The 22,940-nt window shown below is 39.2% G+C and overlaps 1 protein-coding gene and 1 pseudogene across 8 annotated transcripts in view; one reads left to right on the top strand and one right to left on the bottom strand.

Annotated features, from left to right (window-relative positions):
• Ankrd31 (ankyrin repeat domain 31) overlaps positions 1–22,940 on the bottom strand; it is a 193,740-nt gene that overhangs the window by 62,799 nt on the left and 108,001 nt on the right. For all 8 annotated transcript variants that reach the window (XM_063282676.1, XM_039103463.2, XM_063282675.1 and 5 more), the window contains 4 exons: positions 15,132–15,294; positions 12,444–12,559; positions 10,170–10,257; positions 9,238–9,334 (listed from right to left, as the gene is read on the bottom strand). In XM_063282676.1, the coding sequence (XP_063138746.1) occupies positions 9,238–9,334; positions 10,170–10,257; positions 12,444–12,559; positions 15,132–15,294 (464 nt within the window). The remainder of the gene's footprint in view (positions 1–9,237; positions 9,335–10,169; positions 10,258–12,443; positions 12,560–15,131; positions 15,295–22,940) is intronic.
• Positions 1,224–1,974, top strand: Cbx3-ps1 (chromobox 3, pseudogene 1; annotated as a pseudogene).

The following is a 22,940-nucleotide window of genomic DNA, read 5'->3' as shown; positions in this document are numbered from 1 at the left end:
AAATGCTGTTGAGGATGTGGAGAAAGAGGAACATTCCTCCATTGTTAGTGGGATTACAACCACTGTGGAAATCAGACTGGCCATTCCTCAGACAATTAGACATAGTACTACTTGAGGACTCAGCTATACCACTTCTGGGCATATATCCAAAAATGCTCTAACATATAATAAGGACACATACTCCACTGTGTTCATAGAAGCCTAATTTAATAATTCCTAGAAGCTGGAAACAACTCAGATATCCCTCAACAAAGGATTATATACAGAAAATGTGGTACATCTACCTAATGGAGTACTACTTGGCTATTAAAAAACAATGACTTCATGAAATTCAAAGGCAAATGGTTGGAACTAGAAAGTTCATCTTGAGTAAGGTAACCCAGTCATGAAAGAACACACATGGTATATACTCATTAATATGTGGGTATTAGGCAAAAAGAAGCTCAGAATACCCACAATACAATTCACAGACCATATGAAGCTCAAGAAGAAGGAAGATCAAAGTGTAGATGCTTCAATCCTTCTTAGAGTGGGGAACAAAATACTCACAGGAGGTAGAGGGTGGAAGACTCTTGGGAGGAAAAGAGGAGGGGGAGGGGAAAAGGGGGCAGGATCAGGTGTGGGAGGAGATGGAGTAGATGTACAGAGGGTCAGGAAATTGAACAGAGGTGTGTAGCAGTGGGGGATGGGAGACTGGTGGATACCCACCAGAAAGTCCCAGATTTCAGGAAAGCAAGAGGCTCCCAGGACTAAACAGGCATGACATTAGCTGAAATCCCCAACAAAGGAGAGAGAGAACCTGTGGAGAATTGCTCCTGTCTAAAGGAAATATAGGGACAAAGAATGGAGCAGAGACTGAAAGAAAGGATATCCAGAGACTGTCCCACCTTGCTGATGCCAAGAAGTGCTTGCTGACAGGAGCCTGATATAGCTGTCTCTTGAGAGGTTCTGCCAGAGCATGACCAATACAGATGTGGATGCTTGTAGCCAACCATTGGACTGAGAACGGGGTCCCCATTGGAGGAGTTAGAGAAAGGATTGAGCTGAAGGGTTTTGCAACCCCATGGAAGAACAATAATATCAACCAACCAGATCCCTCAGAACTCCCAGGGACTAAACCACCATCCAAAGACTACACAGGTGGCCGAGCTGAAGCACGTAAGTGGGAGACTGCAGGATCCAGGGTCGTGAGTATCTGAGCCTTGAACTTTTCAAGCCTCCAATTAAATAAAGCCACATTGCACAAAATGGGAAACAAACAGAACGGAGAGAGTGAAAAAGTTGAAGAGGCAGAGCCTGAAGAATTTGTGGTAGAAAACGCTCTGGACCGTTGTGTAGTGAATGGGAAGGTGGAGCATTTCCTGAAGTGGAAGGAGTTCACAGATGCTGATAATACTAGGGAACCAGAAGAAAAATTAGATTGTCTAGAATTAATCGAAGCATTTCTGAAGTCTCGAAAAGCTGATAAAGAAAAAGATGGTACAAAAAGGGAATCTTTATCTGACAGTGAATCTAATGATAGCAAATTGAGAGGAAAAGAGATGCTGCTTACACACCCAGAGGCTTTGCCAGAGGTCTTGATCCTGAACGAACAATGGGTACCACCGACAGCAGAGGAGAATTAATGCTTCTCATAGAAGGACTCAGAGGAGGCTGACTTGGTGCTGGCAAAGGAGGCAAATATGACATGTCCTCAGAATGTCACGGCCTTCTGTGAGGGGAGGCTGGCTTGGCATTCGTGTCCCAAAGATGAAGCAATCATTGTTTACACACACACACACACACACACACACACACACACACACACACATCTGGATCTTGGGTTTTGAATTACTAGTGTGGAAAAATAGGCTTCTAATGGAAATCAAGTCTGATGTGATGATTTTGAGAGTATTGACAGTAGTTGGGACACTTTTGGTTTTCGTTCTGCATCAAAAGGCACGGATTCTTTGGGCGAGCGAGAGCTCTCTGTAGTTGCTTCCTTAACAGCAGAATGTTTGATACCATGTTGTATTTCCTCAGCTTTGGAGAACAGCTTTTCTTAAACACTGGGGAGATTTTTTAGACATTTCTCAAGTCAGAACTTATTTTTAACCGGGACACAGAAGGACCATTCTGGTTTTTGTTTGTTTGTATGTGGTGTTTGCATAAAACACTTACATAACTTGTTTTGTCTTGTATTTAATACTCAAAAGGACTGGAGATGAAAACACAAGTTGATGAGATTCCATCATTGTGAACATTTTCCTGAAACCATAACCCTTCAGATTAAGCAGAGTATGTAATTTATTGGCTAGTTTAAAATTATCCAATAAAACCCCATCACAATTGATGTATTATCAAGTAAACACAGTAGTTTATTTACATACCAATTCCACCTTCAGAAAATAAACAAAGTAGTATCGTGATTTAATAACAAGACTTGGGGTGGGCTAGAGAGATGGCTCAGTGGTTAAGAGCACTGACTGCTCTTCCAGAGGTCCTGAGTTCGAATCCCAGCAACCACATGGTGGCTCACAGCCATCTGTAGTGGAATCCGATGCCCTCTTCTGGTGTGTCAGAAGACAGCTACAGTGTACTCATATACAAAATAAATAAATCTAAAAAAAAAAAAAAAAAAAAAAGCACTGACTGTTCTTCCAGAGATCCTGAGTTCAAATCCCAGAAACCACATGGTGGCTTACAACCATCTGTAATGGGATCTGATGCCCTCTTCTGGTGTGTCTGAATTTACAGTGTACTCACATACATTTTATATATATATATATATAAGACTTGGGTGGTGCACACCTTTAATCCCAGAACTCTGGAGGCAGATGGAGCTCTGATTTAAGAGGCCAGCTGGTCTACAGAGGCAGGTCCAGGTCAGCCGGTCTGTGTAAAGGTTCCTCTGGTGAATCGTTCCTTTATAGAAAGTTAAAATCTGTACTAAAAGGTTATGATCCATGGAATCTGTTTGATGTGGAAGCAGAATCATGGTTGGAGCTGATGTTGGCGATTTAAGACCTGCTGACTAAGTGAATGAACAAAATTTGCTAATATCAATTAGTGCCCTGCATGCTTTTCCTTTAACCTGACTCATTCCTTACTGGTAGGATCAATCGTTTCAGTATTTGGGTTCTGGTTCAATGGCCAGAAAAGTAACTTTGTAGTCTCAGAATGTCATCCAACTGTATATTTACTTTATTGTAAATAATTGTGAACAGTGGTCAATAATTTTATATTCCTTAAAAAAAAAAGCTACACATGGAAGAACCCATGGCTTCAGCTGCATATGTAGCAGAGGATGGCCTTATCTGGCATCAATGAGAGGAGAGGCCCTTGGTCCTGTGAAGGCTCGATGCCCTAGCATAGGGGAATGCCAGGGCAGTGGGGTGGGAGTTGGGTGGGTGGGGATGGTAGCACCTTCATAGAAGCAGGGGGTTTGGGGAGGGGAAACTAGGAAGGGGATAACATTTGAAATGTAAATAAATAAAATAACCAATAAAAAATACCTAAAAAAAAAAAAGAAAACTATTGCCACAAAAGCTTCCTAAAACATATACATAGACAAAAGGAAACTAAATGGAGTCACCAAAGAACAGAGGATACAATACCCCAACTAGATATATTATGCTATTAAATAAAACTTCCAGTGCCAGGACTAGATTAATGACTTGTTGAGTCATTGGCCAAAGAGGCTCCATGGAAACCTCCAAATATCCCAGGCTATTGTCATTGTCAAGGATGCTGTTTACTCTCTACAGCCTGTTGGTAAGACCCTAATGCTGAGGACACCACTTACTTATGTCATGGAGCATGAAGAAGTTGAATTGGTATCTAAATAGAAGATTCACCCCTACTGACTAGTGTTCACAGTACTGGAAGGTATCGTGAACACCACCAGAGGAGGAAAGTGATCATGGCTATTTCACACTTACAATCTCTGTAACCACCAACAGTGACACGCTTGTGAGATATACTGGTGCAATATGATGGGAGTAACCACCAACTTTCTGGTTGGATTTCAGGACTATTCGATGAAATGGAACCCTACTTGATACTGCTGGAGTGACCAACCACCTCACACTAGAAAGGTCATGGGCCTCTACTAAAGGAACATAGTGATAACATGACTCCTAACAACCCACTCCTGTGAACGAGGGAGGGAGAGGGGGAGGGAGGGAGAGAGGGAGGGAGGGAGGGCGGGCCTCACTCAGCACTCATCAGAGAAGCTTCTTCTTGCCAGCCATGGGAGCTAATACAGAGACCCAAGTCAATGCTGTCTGCAAGCAGGTGAGAGCAGGTGAGGGATAAGGCAAGAGCCTGTAGAAATCTGAACCTTGAGACAAAGAAACAGAGGGGGTGTCTGCTCACAGGCTCTGAGGTCCCCTACTGTGAAAAGTAAAGGCTGCTCTGAGTCACAGAGGAGATGGAAAATGGAAGCTGCCTGCTTCCTTAGTAGATGTTGATTGGAGTATGATTTAATTCAAAGGCTGATTTATTTGCTTTTAGGATAGATTTATATACAAAGTCTGTCTGAATCACACGGGGAATTTCTCCTGTGATTCGGAACTAAAATAGGAAAGACAGAAGTCTGTAATTCCTTGTAGACAGCATAACAGATAGATGGTATATTAAAGTCTATAGGAAACCCATCCATATTCTTTGTTCGTGGGCTCCATGGGAATTGTGCGTTAATTTCCTGGCATGACAGAATAGAAAAAGTCTAAGAATTGGCTCATACAGTATTTTAGTTTACTTCATTTCTTTTAGATTGTTTTAATTTTCAAAATGGTTTTGAGTTTTGTGGTTATAATATTTCTCTGGGAGAGAAAACAAGATACAAGTTTTCCTGGTTGCCAACTGAAGGACATGCTGATTTGGGAGAAAGGTGCTGTCTTTGCGTCTATAGAAAAGGAGATTAGGCTCTGGACATCTTCCAGAGCTATATGGATTTGATAGAGGTAGACTCCCAGAAGAACTAGATTTATTCTCAAGAGAGAATAAAACAAAAAAGGAATAGAATTTCATCCTAACCAGTCTGTACACCCTACCCAGGCTGATACAATCCATACAGTATTTTGATGATACTTAAATTTTGTTTTGAGATTTTTATATTACAGAATATACAGCTTTGGTGAGATGCAGTGTCAGACATGCTGAACTGACCTGCTTGAACTCCTGATCTCAGGGACTTTCAGCCGGATCCAGTCAGGACAGACATCAGAGACTTCAACAATCGTTGCTGGCTGTGGCCTTCTTCTTCTTCTTTTTTTTTTTTTTTTTGTTCTTTTTTTCCGGAGCTGGGGACCGAACCCAGGGCCTTGCGCTTCCTAGGCAAGCGCTCTACCACTGAGCTAAATCCCCAACCCCTGCTGTGGCCTTCTTAAAGTCAAACAACTCCCCCATGTTCCTTACCCTACCCCCTTCAAAGATATCTCAAAGCCCATGTATAGTTAGAAGTAGTTATGAAGAGTCATCGCCCTGATTCCCTGGACTTGGGGGGCTGGAGGTGGTTATTCTAAGGCTGTCTTTCTGGGGAGTTTAGAAATGGTAATAATTTAACAGGGAGGAAATAGAAAGAAATGATTGTACAGCCACGATCTCATTTTGTAGAAATCCTTATAATTGTTACTATGTTGAAGTTATAATTTGTCACATTGGTACAGGACTTGTTTTGATTGAGAATCAGGGTTTTCATTGGCATAAATTTCTTCTATTGATACAGACATTTTAAAAGCACAAAGCTTGGGCCCTTTCCTTCTCTAAACACCATTACAGACTACAATGAGCAAGCAGGTGAGTTAAGGGCCAGAGAGCAAAATCTTGGCTCCGAGTTAATTACTAGGGTGTTTGCAAGATATTTCTATTAGAAATAGCTGAGAGTAGTGAACAGACAACAGTCCAGATTACTTTACATAGATAGATAGTTTTCAAAAACGCCAGAAATCCACAGAATGTGACATTTGATGTTATTTATCATTTGTTGAGACATAGCTGCTCCCAACAGCTCCCTTGTCATGGATTCAAAGAAACTAAGCATCTACCTCCAGGTGAGGTTATACACTGTGGCAAGGGAGCACTGGGCAGAAATTGCTTATTTCTCCTTCAGACCTGTACTGTTCATGAGAGGACACAAGTTATAGGAGAGGACAGCTTAGTTCTGCCGAGACAGAATAAGCCAGTCCTTAATAATTCCTGTTTCACGAGGTCTGTCAGAGGATCCTGGGCCAGAAGGCTGAAGAATGATGCTCCTATGTGTTGCTAACAGGGGACTATATAGGTAGGCAGCTCTCTCTACAACTTGTCTCAGTCCTGGAAGCTGTATTAGGCTTCCTATATTTTCAGATAGTATTGGTTGTTCTTGGGTTTCTGAAGGGGTTGAAAGACTAGTTATAGACTCATAACTAACTCAGGCTATTTAGCATTGTGAAAACATATTTAATTAGATCATTTTCAGATAGTATACAAGCTAAACTAAGACATAACAGATACAAAATTATAAGCCTTTGTAAGTTAAGATAGATGACAGAGTGCTTTATTTATTGACAAAATGATGGACTAAATGTTAGGTGTAATTTATACTTTATAAATTACAGAATAGTAATAGTTGTGCTCAATTTATATCTGAGAGAAAAGAACCTTTTAATTGGACAAAAAAGGGGAAAATGTAGATTGCCACTGGTAAGCAGATGAGGGCAGGTGAGAGATAAGGCAAGAGTCTGTGCTCGGACAGGAGAAAGGAGGGCGGGCTGGGAGAGATAGGAGAGAGAAGGAGGAAGGAAGATGGAGGAAGAGAAGGACAGCCCAGATCCGTGTGGCTTTAAACAGCCACAGGTAGCTATGAATGTCTTCTATGGGAAGGATTAATACAGTACTTTTTGTCCAATCTAAGTGGTAGCTTATATCAATGTCAATAGGTTCTGATTTCTTTGTTTGGGCATTTTGTGGGTAGAGAATATACTGATATAAATCTGACTGATAAATTACAAGCCTCTAGAGTTTTGATTTTACCAGGCTACAGGGATTTCTGACAGTTATCCACCATGGGAACTTAGCAAGTTGGGTGGAGAACTTTTAGAGCAAAGGGTCAGAGAGTCTGCAGCATTGAGAACACCCTGCTGGTGCTTTGTGGCCCACTGGTGTCCAACCGAGTGTAGGATGTGCATCCATTTTTATTATCCCCACTACAGACCCACAACTAGACAGTGCAGAGAGTGAGAGACTTTGGGGCACTCAGTCCTGCACAGCATCTGAAGAGACCATGGCAGCATGTACAGGACCTACATAGGGTCAAGCCAGATGGGGGCTCCAGTACTGAGATGGGGAAGTGGACAGGGCCTTCCACCCAAAGCCAAGAAGCTGTCTACAACTGAAACCCAAACCTCACTGGGCGTATTAACCACACTTCAGGGCAGACCCCAAGCCCACCCAAAGTGAATCCAATGACACTTGTGGATGTTTTGTCTCACTGTACTCTGTTGGGCATTTGTCTTATAGCCTTTTCAAAGGGCATTTGAGAGAGAAAGAACATACATAAAGTTGGGTGGATAGGATCTAGGAAGAACTGGAGTAGGGGAAAACACTGATGAAAATGTATTATATGAAAAATATCAATAAAAAGTAAAACCAGAAATACTAGATAATTAATTCTACAAGTGGGTATTTGTACACATAGCTAAAAGCAATTAATCCAGTATGATGTATAAATAATGAAGATAAAAGATTTACAAATAAAGTTTTAAGAGCTGATTTTAAGTTCAGAAAAAGTGGATATATAGTAAATGCCAAATGGTTTTAAGAGAAAACATGCAAATGAAATATTTAGAAATTTTGAACACAAAGAGGGCATTCAAGAGAAACTAATTTTTAAATATGCTCAAAGAAAACAAGCTATTATATTTTCTCAAAAAAACCCCACAAGATATATATCACCAATATTAGCATTATATAGTTCCTTAAAGGCCCCCAGGATTTAGAAGTATACAAAGCCACAAAAGTAACTAACTTGTTAGTCGACTCTGAATAACATTTGTGATAACAAAAATCCACATGTGTAGTCAATGACACGAACACGGCAGTGGTGAGGAGAGATGGGAGCTGACTCTCTGACGGGAGAACTCTCAAAGGGCGGAGAAGACAGAGGGAGAAGGGCATTAGACAGAAGTACGGAGAAAGGAACATGACTAATAAAAGCTCACAAAATTCAAAATCTTCATCCAGCAAAGGAAACTAAGTGAAGAGGCAGCCCAGAGAAGAAGAGAAACACTTGCCATCTACAGACCCATCAGAGGACACACTCACAATATACCAGGAAGTAAATAAACTAAGCATCAAGAAAACATCCAGAGCTGGTGCGATGGCACAGGCCTTTACTCCCACACCTGGGAGGCAAAGGCAGGTGGATCTCTGAGTTTGAGGCAGCCTGGCCTACACAGTGGGTTTCAGGACGGCCAGGGTCACACAAAGAAACTGGGATGGGGGAGGTGGCACAACAACTTAATTAAAAAAATGTGCCACGTCTTGGAATTCTCAACAGAAGAGAAAAGTGAAATGACTGATAAATATTTTAAAAAGTGTTCAATATCATCAACCATCAGGGGATGCAAATTAAAGCTCCTCTGAGATTCCATCTCACCCTAGTCAGAATAACAATCCTCAAAACTGACAATGAGTACAGGAGAAGACAAAGGGAAAGGGAGCCTGCATGCATTACTGTTGGGAGTGAAACTGGTACAAGCATCATGGAAGGCAGTGAGGAGGTTCCTCAGAAGCTAGAAGCCAAACAGAGAAACCATACTGTCAGTCTTATCTAGGGCCAGAGAATGCATTTAGTAACAGAGTTTAAAAACAGATTCTCACAAACTACAAATACAACACAGCTTCCAGGGACTGTAACAAACCCCTGAATTTTGTTTGGGGATCACACTTTCGGAGGTTTCAGTCATTGCCAGCTTACTGCTCTATATCTCATCTTGTGAGGCCACACATTTTAGTAAGAGTGTGTGACAAAACAAAGCTGTTTACTTCATGGTCAAGATGTAAAAAGAGGAAGGAAGGGCTAGGGTTTCATTGTACTCTTCTGGTGTTTGTCTCCCAACAACTGGAAACCTTCTATTGGGCCCCACTTTAAAGTTTACACCACCTCCAACAGTGCCAAGCTGGAAACCAAGCTTTTAACACATGGACCTTGGCAAATATGTCAAGTTGAAATCTGGCATTATAATAATTGAAATAAGTCCTTTCCCCACTCACCTGTATTTTTTAGCTAGATCATCCCTTTCTGTTTTCTGTTGAGCAAGTATATTATCCATAACTTCTTTTATGTCTAACATCTTTTCAATGTATTGTTCTAGAAACACAATGACAAAATAAAAGATCAGCTAATTGAAGATTGGCAAATGCTGAATCTGTTCAGGTAAATTTAGAATTAGAATTATTGTCCTTTTTTTTTGCAATGGGCCTTAAATCTTCACTATTCCTATCCATTCTCCAATATAAGTGGCCCAGATAATTAGATCAAAGCTTATTTAATTCTACCATCTTAATGAAATGCCTGAGGTACTCAGATAAGAACACTGTACCAAGAAAGAACAGCCCATCTCAAATCCTAATTCTGCTATCCCATTGATTTAAGTTCTAGGAGCTAGGATTCTATCTGTACCATCTGTATCTGACACTGCTTTTCAAAAGTATATCAATTTAAAAAAAAAGATGTTCTCAAGTGGTCCTAGGGCAAACCATATATGGTGAAAAGACAGGACAAGATATCCAGAATTTACAGATATAAACGGTACATGACACCAATATATCAGTTTTATTATTTATAACAAAGAACATGATTTCTAAAAAGAAAATAAGCACTTATATCTTTCAGATTATGATGGGAAGCAACTTTATTTCTAGTCTTTACAATAAGACCGAGTTTATCTGCCAGCCTCAAAACATTGCTTAACTAAAGAACAAAGTTCTGTCATTCTCCTTCTTTAAAAAAAATCCTTCAAGTATTTTTTTCAAAGTTTCAAAGAAAATTCCACTAACTCCTCTTTAATTTTTAAAAATTAGCCTATATATTTTAGTATGCTGACCATGAAAGAGGATAAAGCATCCTGGATCTGTCTGACCCCCACGCATGCGGACTCCCACATCAGCTACTCTGACTGCTGAGTTAAGAAGTACATACTTACCTTCATCTTCAGAGTTTCTTATCTCAAACTTCAGTAAGGTTTCCTGTTTTTCTTCTAGATCTTTTAGAATGGCACTGATGGTCTGATGCTGCCAGACAGAAATGTTAAGAGTTCCATTATAAGAGGGAAGACTGGCGTGTTGATAGTCTGACAAACACAATGAATATGCAGCTTAAAATCTCATCTCAAAATGCACTCGTGATTTATGTGACTTTAATTGAGTGGATGTTGAAGATATATAAAGATAAGATTTAAATGTACCTTGCCTTATGTAGTGAATCTACTGAAAAACAGAAGAAAAGGAGTAACCATACAAGGAGCTGAAGGGGTTTGCAACCCTATAGGAAGAATAACAATATCAACCAGCCCCCCAGAGCTTCCAGGAACTAAACCACCAAAGAGAATACATGGAGGGATCCATGGCTCCAGCCACAAATGTAGCTGAGGATAGCCTGATCTGGCATCAGTGGGAGGGGAGGCCCTTGGTCCTGTGAAGTCTTGATGCCCCAGCAAGGGGAATGCTAGGGTGGTGTGGTAGGAGGGGCAGGTGCGTGGGGGAGCACCCTCACAGAAGCAGGGGGAGGGGGGATAGGATAGGGAGTTTGTGGAGGGGAAACCAGGAAGGGGAATAACATTTGAAATGTAAATAAATGAAATAACCAATTTTAAAAAAAGAAAAAAATGATTAAAAAGTTTCAACTTCTGTCTTCATTTGATACTGTAGAGATGGAGGGAAAACCTCACACATATTTCATGATTATATATGTAAGAAGTTCACTTGAAGATTGTAATGATTATCGCTGTGCATTATTAAAATCCTATGCACAACCCTAGATATATTAAACACTGTATTAAGCACATGAAGGGGTTTAACGTGGACTACTCGTGCCCTTGGCACTACTAAGTTTCCCGCAAGAACTGCACTCACAGCTCCTGTTCTATCTTTTAGAGCCATGACGTGGCCTCCAGGGGCAGACCACCTGTATGAGCTCCTGCTCCACCTCCTCCTGGCGACTGACTGCAGCAAGTCAGCCTCCTGTCATGCCTGAGCCGAGAGGAGCTGTTCATGTAAAATGTTAAGGACAACACTGGTGTAACGTGTTGCTCTATAAAATCCATCTCACATATAAAACCTAACTCTGCCTAACAGAGTCCCTACTGACTTATCTTTCAGTGAATTCATAATTTTAGAGCCACATAATGCTTTTTATAAAGCATTTCCTCATCAATTCTTGTAAGCAGGAACATGTTTTATTTTTCTGTATGCTTTCCAAAATCATGTGAGCAGAACTCTCACTCAATAAATGATGATTAATGGACTAATACTACCTATATTTTCATAATTTCTCAAATATTTACATTTCTCTAGTGTGTGTGTACACACTGGAAGACAAAAGACAAGTTTTGGAAGTTGGTTCTCTCCTACCGTCTGGATCCAGAGCTGGACTCAGGCTGTCAGGCTTGGTGACAAGTACCTTTACCTCGTGGGCTGTCTTATTAGAGATGGTAAAGCAATCTTTGTGTTGCTATTTATTAAGAACTTTATAGTAAAACTACAAAATATGAAATTGCAAAATAAATAAAAAAAGCCAAGGCCTATCTCTTTACATAGTAAATCACTTATTCCAAAAGCAAAAGGAAGGTCTACATTTGTGCTCAGGCTAAACCTCTACCTTTAGGCTCCATTAAAGATACTACCTTTGTGTCAACTTTCCTGTCTTGCTTGTATTGTAGATGTACTTGATCTTCAACACAATGAACTAAGCTATATTCAAAATAATACTGAAAATGGTATCTTAAGTTTGTGTCTAATAAAACTTAGTAGTTTTTAACTGAAAATATTCCCAATCAAACTGATCTATATGTAAATGATATTTATTGAGCAATAGTGAGGTTCACCACAAACTCTAATATTATGTGTGACTCAAGGCAGTTAGGCCAGTAACATTGTTGTTCTCTATGTGGGCCCTAGAATCTTCTGTGAACTATATGTCCTAGAATGTGTCATTCCTGTGAATGAGGACAACAGGAAAGCAGCAGTGTCAGCAGGAAGAGAAGTCCATTGGCTCAAGCAGGAGCAGAAGGACAGCGGCTAATGTGTACTTCCCTGGTCAGTGCAGACAACTGAGAACTAAACACACAATGTCTTCTTGACTCATTCTGTTCAACTGATGTTGTCATGAAAACACACATTCAAGGCATGCCCAGTGGCTGGCTATTTGAAGGGATGGCATTCTCCAGGCTGAAGAATGAATGGACTTCCACGTCACTTACCACAGGTCGGCTCTCACTCCTCTTTGCTTTATGTGAGGGAGCAGGAGAACCAACTGCTTTGTCATTGTCACAGATAAAAGGCTTATATCTTTTTGGGCGAATAGCAGGAATTTTTACTTAAAAAATAAGTTAGAAAAATAGAGTTAGAAAATAAAATGTTCAAAACTGTCTTCTTTTATCAGTTTTAACTGAAAAGGACGAAAAGAATGATTATGATTATTATTTTAATGCTAGTAGTTTCTCATTATTTTAACTATGACAATATTTTATGAGCATTTATCATATACTAAATTATTTCCTGGTGTATCATCTTAGTTAATATTGAAATATTCACAAGAACCACTTGAAATAGGTAGCCTGCCACAAATTTTATTAGAAGTGAAATGTCAAAGTTCAGGAAATTTAGGACACAGTTAATTCTGAAACTAGATGCTATCTGATTCCAAGAGAATGCTCTTAACGACTATGATTCATTGCTCTGTAATACTCCTGTTTTTTTCCTTCCTATTATGAGTTCCCTTTGCCCATACCATATTACCACTTGTTCTATGCTCCTCATTCCTCTGGGCACCTGACTAAATAGACATCCAAGAATCAGTAGACAGAGGAGTCCCAGTATGTCCAAATGCCAAGATTCCCTAGTGTGCTAAGCTCAGTCAAGTCATAAGAGCTGAATGTTCAGGTAGAAAGGGAGAAAAAACTCAATGGGGCTCCAAGAAAGAGAAGAATTTTAGTAGTCCTGATTTTAACCTGCATGTGATTTAGATCAATAATAGTTACATATTGAGTATTTTTGGTTTTAACCAATCACAATGACATCCATCTACCCTTGAAAATCAACAGCTGGTGATAAGCATGATGAACTAGAAAAGATGGTCTCACTCCTACATTCTCCACAGCAAGAGCAGATGCATTTCTGAGTATCTTCTGAGTCAAGCTTCAATCATGAGAAAAAGGAAAAAAATAACAATTCTCTTTTAACGCTTTTAAGTGGAAACTATTTCAAAATTGCTTGATAAATTATGCCTAGATCTACATTTTCTTGAAATATTCTTGAATCTAATAACTTCAGGATCATTCATTATACATTTTAAGACAATGAAATCTTAGCTGCAAGGACTTCAATATAATGTCACCCTTTTCCTGCTCTTCTACAAAGAAATCAGCCGCTTGGTTTCAACATGACTCTATCTCAAAGACAAAGGTAGGGAGATTGATGTTTGCTTAGCAGATGGTGTATGTTTCATCTCAGTAACTCCAATTCCATATCACCATCCAGGTTTGGTATCATAGCTTAGTAAGAGAGGGTTTCCTAACATACGCATGTGCAATCCCTGGGCTGGATCCCTAACATTACACTTAGGAACTCCAGGTTCATGGGAATTTTTGAAGAGGGAAATGTAACTGTGGAAGGAATAATTTCAAATGTGTAAGATTTGATAATAGATAAAGGTGCCTTTCACTGAAATATTCTCCTGCCCCTTTTCTCTGTGGCTCGTGTAGCACACATCAAGCTCATCTGTCCTGTGCCTTTAGCACTCAACAACCTGCTCACACTTTCCTTGTATCCACAGAGTTCCTTATTGACTTCCTCGTCCACCCACATAGGTTCTATATCTTTCAATCCTCAACATGACACACAGTTTCTAAATCTCCAGTTTCTCCCAGAATTGAACATCACTACTTTACATCCTCTGGCAATGCACACGTTACTAGCTGCCCATCACGTCTGTTATTTTGACGGTATACTGTTATGGTGCCACTATCTCCACAGACAGGTACTCCACACTCAGCAGTGCTTTGGTCTGTATTTTCAGCTTTAACATGAAGCAGACCATTGTGTAGAAACCGATGCTGATTTGGGGGGTCTAGCAATCAGTACGTGCTGACACTCCCTTCGTGTACAGGCTAGAAACTGCAGCTTCTGGTCAGCCAAGCAACCCTAAAATGAACAGTATCTTCAGGGTTCTGTGTTATTAGGCTATGTGTCTAATGGCCATTGGTGTCTTCCAGTGGTGTTGGATACAGAAGTACATAGCCTCTAGAAGGTTCCATAACCATCCAAACAGTGGTTTCTAGGAGACCAGTAACAATAGATGGGACCATCCAGCTGGCCACACCAGAGTTCATGGACCTAGAGACTGGACTTCCAAAAGGACTAAAATATTCAGGCATTGGGTAAACGCCTGACTGCACTGTTCCTCAGGGAAATTTCTGTACAAATAAAAAGATTTTGAAAAAGTTTAGATAAAATACTATGACAATATTATTAAAATAGCATCCTTTGTACTAAAAAATTAAAAAGGAAGGTGATAAAGGAAAAGCTAATACTAATACATGATCTGTAAATGTTATTATATTTAGAGATTTATATTTATTTTATGTATATAGGTCTTTTGCCTCCATATATGTCACTGTGCCAGCATATGCAACGCCTGCAGAGGCCAAGAAAGCACCAGAGACCCTGGGACTGGAGTTACAGATCACTGTGAGCCACCGTGGGAATGCTCCTAAATCAAACTTTAGAATGTTAATTTCTACAAAATAATGTATTTTTAAGAGTTTAATGAACAGAAGGAAACACCAACCTCTAGTAAGGAAATAATGCTCTACTCTGTATGCAAAGATTTTACTGTGCTAAGCAGAGACATACCTGTATGACGTAGAAAGCAATATTGACATGCATACCTGGAACTATGGAGCTCCTCTCTTCTCCATGAGCGGTCTCAATAGCACCATGAGATTTTAGTAGTTCTTTCATTTTTTCATCATCTGCTTCATCCAAAGCAGTCCTCTGTTTCTGATCTTTCTGACTAGGGTTTGCTCCATGTTCTAGGAGTATCTCAGCTGCCTGAAAGGTAAATTTTCAAAGTTATAGCTAAATAAATCTGCTTTCATTTTAAGACATCATTACTAAGTACATATCTTCAAGGTATGGACAAGAAACATTTTGAGTAAATTTGACATGGTAATGGTAACTTTGATTGGGCTTGACTGGCCCATAGTACGCTGCTCCCTTGGTAAAGAGTGGCACAGGTAATATCACTTCTAGTTACTTCTGCCCACAAGAATTTCTGTACCAGTTGTTCCCAAAAAGTAGATGCAAACCATGTGCCCTTACTGAGTATCTGAAACACAGTGAAAATGACTAAGTGACAGAATTCTTTATTAAATTAATTCAAATTCAAATAGCAAACTGTTGCTCCTAGCTACTGCACTGGGCTGCATAGGTCTACAGAGTACAGATTCAGTCATGCGTATGAAAATGTGGAGTCGCTGACACAGTCCCACTATACTGCCCAACTGGCTGCGGATGGAGTAAAGAAGACGGTAAGCCTTGCTTCTGGACTACATTACAGTACATTTATACTGCAAGTTACCAATTCATTGTAGTGTAATAAAATTCTACTTGGATGAGCATTTTCAGTAAATTAATCTACCAACCTAAATTCATTCTAAAATTCTCTCTATAGAAATACATATTTTAGTAGTTATGATTGCAAGGTAACAAAATTGGAGGTAGTACTTACAAATGATCTACTCTAACCCCATCATTTTACAGAAAGGAAACAAATGACCAAGCATTTTTAACATAAATGAGGTACCCTGAGGTACTCAAAGTTGGGTGTCAGAAGGGCTGGAGAGTTGGCTCAGTGGATAATGGGGTTTGCTGCCAAGTCTGATCACCTCAGTTTGATACCTGGGATCCACATGGTAGAAGAAAATCTACTACTACAGGTTACCCTTGGACTCCTGTGCACGCCACACGTACCCTACCAGTGCCCACGCATAAACAAATGAACGTAATAAAAATTAAACTAAGATAAAACAAAAGGCTGCATGTTAACATGGTGGTGGATCACAACTGTTTGTAGCTCTAATTCCAAGGGATCCAACATGTCTACTGATCATAACAGGCTCCTACACACATGTGGTACACAAATACACTCATGTAAGATAAAATACTTACACATGTAAGAAAAAATAAAATAAAGTAAGTTTAAAAGAAGTTGTGTATAGAGAGTTTGTAATTTAACAAAATTAAGAACAGCTAACAATTAGAATACATTATAGTGAATCAGGCCAAGAGCCAGTGATCCTACTTGCACAGAGAGCCCAGTGATTCAAAACTATGGAAACATCGCCTAGCAAAAATATAGTCAAAATTTGAGTAAAACTGAGGCACACTATGCGACAATGGATTTTATCTTTTTGTGTATACAAAGATATAAAGATAAAGGAAACATTTAAAAGCCACTGAGCCAACAGAAATTACTCTCATAAGTATGACTTAGGAAACACAGTGTCTCCTAATCCGAGTCATGGTCTTTTAGTTTACTCATGCTTTTAAAGATTTAGATTTTAATTTTCATGGTCTAACTTACCAGAGTCAATAATTAAAGTTCATCCCTATTAGATTCTATTTAAGAAATATTTGCCTATCTGAAAAATCTTGAAATTTTCTTCTGTTTTCTTTTAGGAGGTTGTCTTAACTCTTTCAGGCCTATGACACATTTTAAGTTATTTTTTATATACAGTAAAAGATTAAAGGTTTCTAAAATTTGCAAATAAAAATCTAAAGATTTCAATTTTATCCAACTCACTTTTGTATCTCTGTCAAAATCAACTATTTCTACATGCTGTTTCCTGTCCAAAGTGATCTGTCTATAAACTCGGTGGTTCTTAATTTGGGTGTCCTCCCCTCCTAGGCTGTATTCAGCATGATCTATTCATCAATGTCCAGACACAGTCTGGTTCTCATAAGTGGAGGCTGTGGAAGCTACTGGCATTGAGGTCGACAATGCTGTGAGCATCCTGTTTATGTACACGGCAGCACTCCACAACAAAGGGACGTGCAGCTTCAGTGTCAGTGGTGCTATTCTCGCCCAGGCGCTCTTCTTTACCACCACAGCTGCAGCATGAGTATCCACAACTCTACAGACGCTGTGACTACCTAAGACGTCTCAGCTTTTTCACACTCTTTTCAGTGCCTTATAAATTTCAAACATAGCTTATTAATTTCTATGAAACTCTCTATTGAGATTTTGAGTTTCATTGAATCTATATGCTACTTTTGTAAGAACGAACATATAAGCAATAGTAAGTTTTTAATCCATGGACATAGTTCATTGTTCCAAACAATTGGCATTTTCTATGTTCTCAGTACGTTAAACTTGCTAAATTACATTGACTTCCAAACAGACTAATCTCATATTCCTGATTTAAATTGTTTGGTTATATTGTAGTTGTATAAAATTCTAGAGTCAACATTATATTTTAATAATTTTTCCAAATATGTTCTTTTTATTGGCTTAACTTTGCTTAATTATAACAATTGTATTTAAAATATGGCATTACTTTTTATGGGACATTTCTCTATTAAGTCATGTTTTAATTTCTAGGCATATCTATTATAATAGTTTCAGATAAGTTATTATTGAGCTTAGAATTTTATTGATTTCCAAATTTAAAAATTTTAATTAAATTTTTTAGTTAGAATACAAAATAATGGGTTTCATTATGTAACTTTCATGCATGTATATATTATTGACCCGTGCTCTTCCTTACACACACACACACACACACACACACACACACACACACAAACATAATTGCACTTCTTCATCCCTCCTCTTCCCCTCTGACTGGTTTCCTTCTTGCCCTAATGGTCCATATATATATATATATATATTATATTCATTATATATAAAATTTTATATATAAAATTAATTCTAGATTCTGCATATGAGAGAAAATGTGATTATTTTTCTTTCTTCCTTTTTTTTAAATCTTTTTTTTATTAACTTGAGTATTTCTTATATACATTTTGAGTGTTATTCCCTTTCGCGGTTTCCAGGCAAATATCCCCCTCCCCCCTCCCCTTCTTTATGGGTATTCCCCTCCCCATCCTCCCCCTTTTGCCGCCCTCTCCCCAACAATCTAGTTCACTGGGGGTTCAGTCTTAGCAGGACCCAGGGCTTCCCCTTCCACTGGTGCTCTTACTAGGATATTCAATGCTACCTATGAGGTCAGAGTCCAGGGTCAGTCCATGTATAGTCTTTAGGTAGTGGCTTAGTCCCTGGAAGCTCTGGTTGCTTGACATTGTTGTACATATGGGGTCTCGAGCCCCTTCAAGCTCTTCCAGTTCTTTCTCTGATTCCTTCAACAGGGGTCCTATTCTCAAATCAGTGGTCTGCTGCTGGCATTCGCCTCTGTATTTGCTGTATTCTGGCTGTGTCTCTCGGGAGAGATCTACATCCGGCTCCTGTCGGCCTGCACTTCTTTGCTTCATCCATCTTGGCTAATTGGATAGCTGTATATGCATGGGCCACATGTGGGGCAGGCTCTGAATGGGTGTTCCTTCTGTGTCTGTTTTAATCTTTGCCTCTCTATTCCCTGCCAAGGGTATTCTTGTTCCCCTTTTAAAGAAGGAGTGAAGCATTCACATTTTGATCATCCATCTTGAGTTTCATTTGTTCTAGGCATCTAGGGTAATTCAAGCATTTGGGCTAATAGCCACTTATCAATGAGTGCATACCATGTGTGTTTTTCTGTGATTGGGTAACCTCACTCAGGATGATATTTTCCAGTTCCGACCATTTGCCTATGAATTTCATAAAGTCATTGTTTTTGATAGCTGAGTAATATTCCATTGTGTAGATGTACCACATTTTCTGTATCCATTCCTCTGTTGAAGGGCATCTGGGATCTTTCCAGCTTCTGGCTAATATAAATAAGGCTGCTATGAACATAGTGGAGCACGTGTCTTTTTTATATGTTGGGGCATCTTTTGGGTATATGCCCAAGAGAGGTATAGCTGGATCCTCAGGCAGTTCAATGTCCAATTTTCTGAGGAACCTCCAGACTGATTTCCAGAATGGTTGTACCAGTCTGCAATCCCACCAACAATGGAGGAGTGTTCCTCTTTCTCCACATCCTCGCCAGCATCTGCTGTCACCTGAGTTTTTGATCTTAGCCATTCTCACTGGTGTGTTTTGATTTGCATTTCCCTTATGACTAAAGATGTTGAACATTTCTTTAGGTGTTTCTCAGCCATTCGGCATTCCTCAGCTGTGAATTCTTCGTTTAGCTCTGAACCCCATTTTTAATAGGGTTATTTGTCTACCTGCGGTCTAACTTCTTGAGTTCTTTGTATATTTTGGATATAAGGCCTCTATCTGTTGTAGGATTGGTAAAGATCTTTTCCCAATCTGTTGGTTGCCGTTTTGTCCTAACCACAGTATCCTTTGCCTTACAGAAACTTTGCAGTTTTATGAGATCCCATTTGTCGATTTTGATCTTAGAGCATAAGCCATTGGTGTTTTGTTCAGGAAATTTTTTCCAGTGCCCATGTGTTCCAGATGCTTCCCTAGTTTTTCTTCTATTAGTTTGAGTGTATCAGGTTTGATGTGGAGGTCCTTGATCCACTTGGATTTAAGCTTTGTACAGGGTGATAAGCATGGATCGATCTGCATTCTTCTACATGTTGACCTCCAGTTGAACTAGCACCATTTCCTGAAAATGCTATCTTTTTTCCATTGGATGGTTTTGGCTCCTTTGTCAAAAATCAAGTGCCCATACGTGTGTGGGTTCATTTCTGGGTCTTCAATTCTGTTCCATTGGTCTATCTGTCTGTCTCTGTACCAATACCATGCAGTTTTTATCACTATTGTTCTGTAATACTGCTTGAGTTCAGGGATAGTGATTCCCCCTGAAGTCCTTTTATTGTTGAGGATACTTTTAGCTATCCTGGGTTTTTTGTTATTCCAGATGAATTTGCAAATTGTACTGTCTAACTCTTTGAAGAATTGGATTGGTATTTTGATGGGGATTGCATTGAATCTGTAGATCGCTTTTGGTAAAATGGCCATTTTTACTATATTAATCCTGCCAATCCATGAGCATGGGAGATCTTTCCATCTTCTGAGGTCTTCTTCAATTTCTTTCTTCAGAGTCTCGAAGTTCTTGTTGTACAAATCTTTTACATGCTTGGTTAAAGTCACACCGAGGTACTTTATATTGTTTGGGTCTATTATGAAGGGTGTCGTTTCCCTAATTTTTTTCTCGGCTTATTTCTCTTTTGTGTAGAGGAAGGCTACTGATTTATTTGAGTTAATTTTATACCCAGCCACTTTGCTGAAGTTGTTTATCGGCTTTAGTAGTTCTCTGGTGGAACTTTTGGGATCACTTAAATATACTAGCATATCATCTGCAAATAGTGATATTTTGACTTCTTCTTTTCCGATCTGTATCCCCTTGACCCCTTTTGTTGTCTGATTGTTCTGGCTAGAACTTCAAGAACTATATTGAACAAGTAGGGAGAGAGTGGGCAGCCTTGTCTAGTCCCAGATTGTAGTGGAATTGCTTCAAGTTTCTCTCCATTTAGTTTAATGTTAGCAACTGGTTTGCTGTATATGGCTTTTACTATGTTCAGGTATCGGCCTTGAATTCCTATTCTTTCCAGGACTTTTATCATGAAGGGGTGTTGAATTTTGTCAAATGCTTTCTCAGCATCTAATGAAATGATCATGTGGTTTTGTTCTTTCAGTTTGTTTATATAATGGATCACGTTGATGGTTTTCCGTATATTAAACCATCCCTGCATGCCTGGGATGAAGCCTACTTGGTCATGGTGGATGATTGTTTTGATGTGCTCTTGGATTCGGTTTGCCAGAATTTTATTGAGTATTCTTGCGTTGATATTCATAAGGGAAATTGGTCTGAAGTTCTCTTTCTTTGTTGGGTCTTTGTGTGGTTTAGGTATAAGAGTAATTGTGGCTTCATAGAAGGAATTCGGTAGTGCTCCATCTGTTTCAATTTTGTGGAATAGTTTGGATAATATTGGTATGAGGTCTTCTATGAAGGTTTGATAGAATTCTGCACTAAACCCGTCTGGACCTGGGCTCTTTTTGGTTGGGAGACCTTTAATGACTGCTTCTATTTCCTTAGGAGTTATGCGGTTGTTTATCTGGTTTATCTGTTCCTGATTTAACTTTGGTACCTGGTATCTGTCTAGGAAATTGTCCATTTCCTGCAGATTTTCAAGTTTTGTTGAATATAGACTTTTATAGTAAGATCTGATGATTTTTTGAATTTCCTCTGAATCTGTAGTTATGTCTCCCTTTTCATTTGTGATTTTGTTAATTTGGATACACTCTCTGTGTCCTCTCATTAGTCTGGCTAAGGGTTTATCTATCTTGTTGATTTTCTCAAAGAACCAACTTTTGGTTCTGTTGATTCTTTCTATGGTCCTTTTTGTTTCTACTTGGTTGATTTCAGCTCTGAGTTTGATTATTTCCTGCCTTCTACTCCTCCTGGGTGTATTTGCTTCTTTTTGTTCTAGAGATCTTAGGTGTGCTGTAAAGCTGCTGATATATGCTGTCTCCTGTTTCTTTCTGTAGGCACTCAGCGCTATGAGTTTTCCTCTTAGCACAGCTTTCATTGTGTCCCATAAGTTTGGGTATGTTGTACCTTCATTTTCATTAAATTCTAAAAAGTCTTTAATTTCTTTCTTTATTTCTTCCTTGACCAGGTTATCATTGAGTAGAACACTGTTCAATTTCCACGTATATGTGGGCATTCTCCCCTTATTGATATTGAAGACCAGTTTTAGGCCGTGGTGGTCCGATAGCACGCATGGGATTATTTCTATCTTTCTGTACCTGTTGAGGCCCGTTTTTTGACCAATTATATGGTCAATTTTGGAGAAAGTACCATGAGGAGCTGAGAAGAAGGTAGATCCTTTTGCTTTAGGATAGAATGTTCTGTAAATATCTGTTAAGTCCATTTGGCTCATGACTTCTCTTAGTCTGTCTACGTCTCTGTTTAATTTCTGTTTCCATGATCTGTCCATTGATTAGAGTGGGGTGTTGAAGTCTCCTACTATTATTGTGTGAGGTGCAATGTGTGTTTTGAGCTTTAGTAAGGTTTCTTTTACGTATGTAGGTGCCCTTGTATTTGGGGCATAGATATTTAGGATTGAGAGTTTATCTTTGTGGATTTTTCCTTTTATGAATATGAAGTGTCCTTCCTTATCTTTTTTGATGACTTTTAGTTGGAAATTGATTTTATTTGATATTAGAATGGCTACTCCAGCTTGCTTCTTCTGACCATTTGCTTGGAAAGTTGTTTTCCAGCCTTTCACTCTTTTGTAGTGTCTGTCTTTGTCTCTGAGGTGTGTTTCCTGTAGGCAGCAGAACGCAGGGTCTTCATTGCGTATCCAGTTTGTTAATCTATGTCTTTTTATTGGGGATTTGAGGCCATTGATGTTGACAGCTATTAAGGAATAGTGATTATTGCTTCCTGTTATATTCATATTTGGATGTGAGGTTATGTTTGTGTGCTTTTCTTCTCTTTGTTTTGTTGCCAAGATGATTAGTTTCTTGTTTCTTCTAGGGTATAGCTTGCCTCCTTATGTTGGGCTTTACCATTTATTATCCTTTGTAGTGCTGGATTTGTAGAAAGATATTGTGTAAATTTGGTTTTGTCATGGAATAT

Source organism: Rattus norvegicus, chromosome 2 (genome assembly GCF_036323735.1).
Source record: "Rattus norvegicus strain BN/NHsdMcwi chromosome 2, GRCr8, whole genome shotgun sequence".
NCBI classification, from domain to species: Eukaryota; Metazoa; Chordata; class Mammalia; order Rodentia; family Muridae; genus Rattus; species Rattus norvegicus.
Note: the sequence above shows the minus strand (reverse complement) of the source record. Positions and strands in the feature narration are given on the sequence as shown.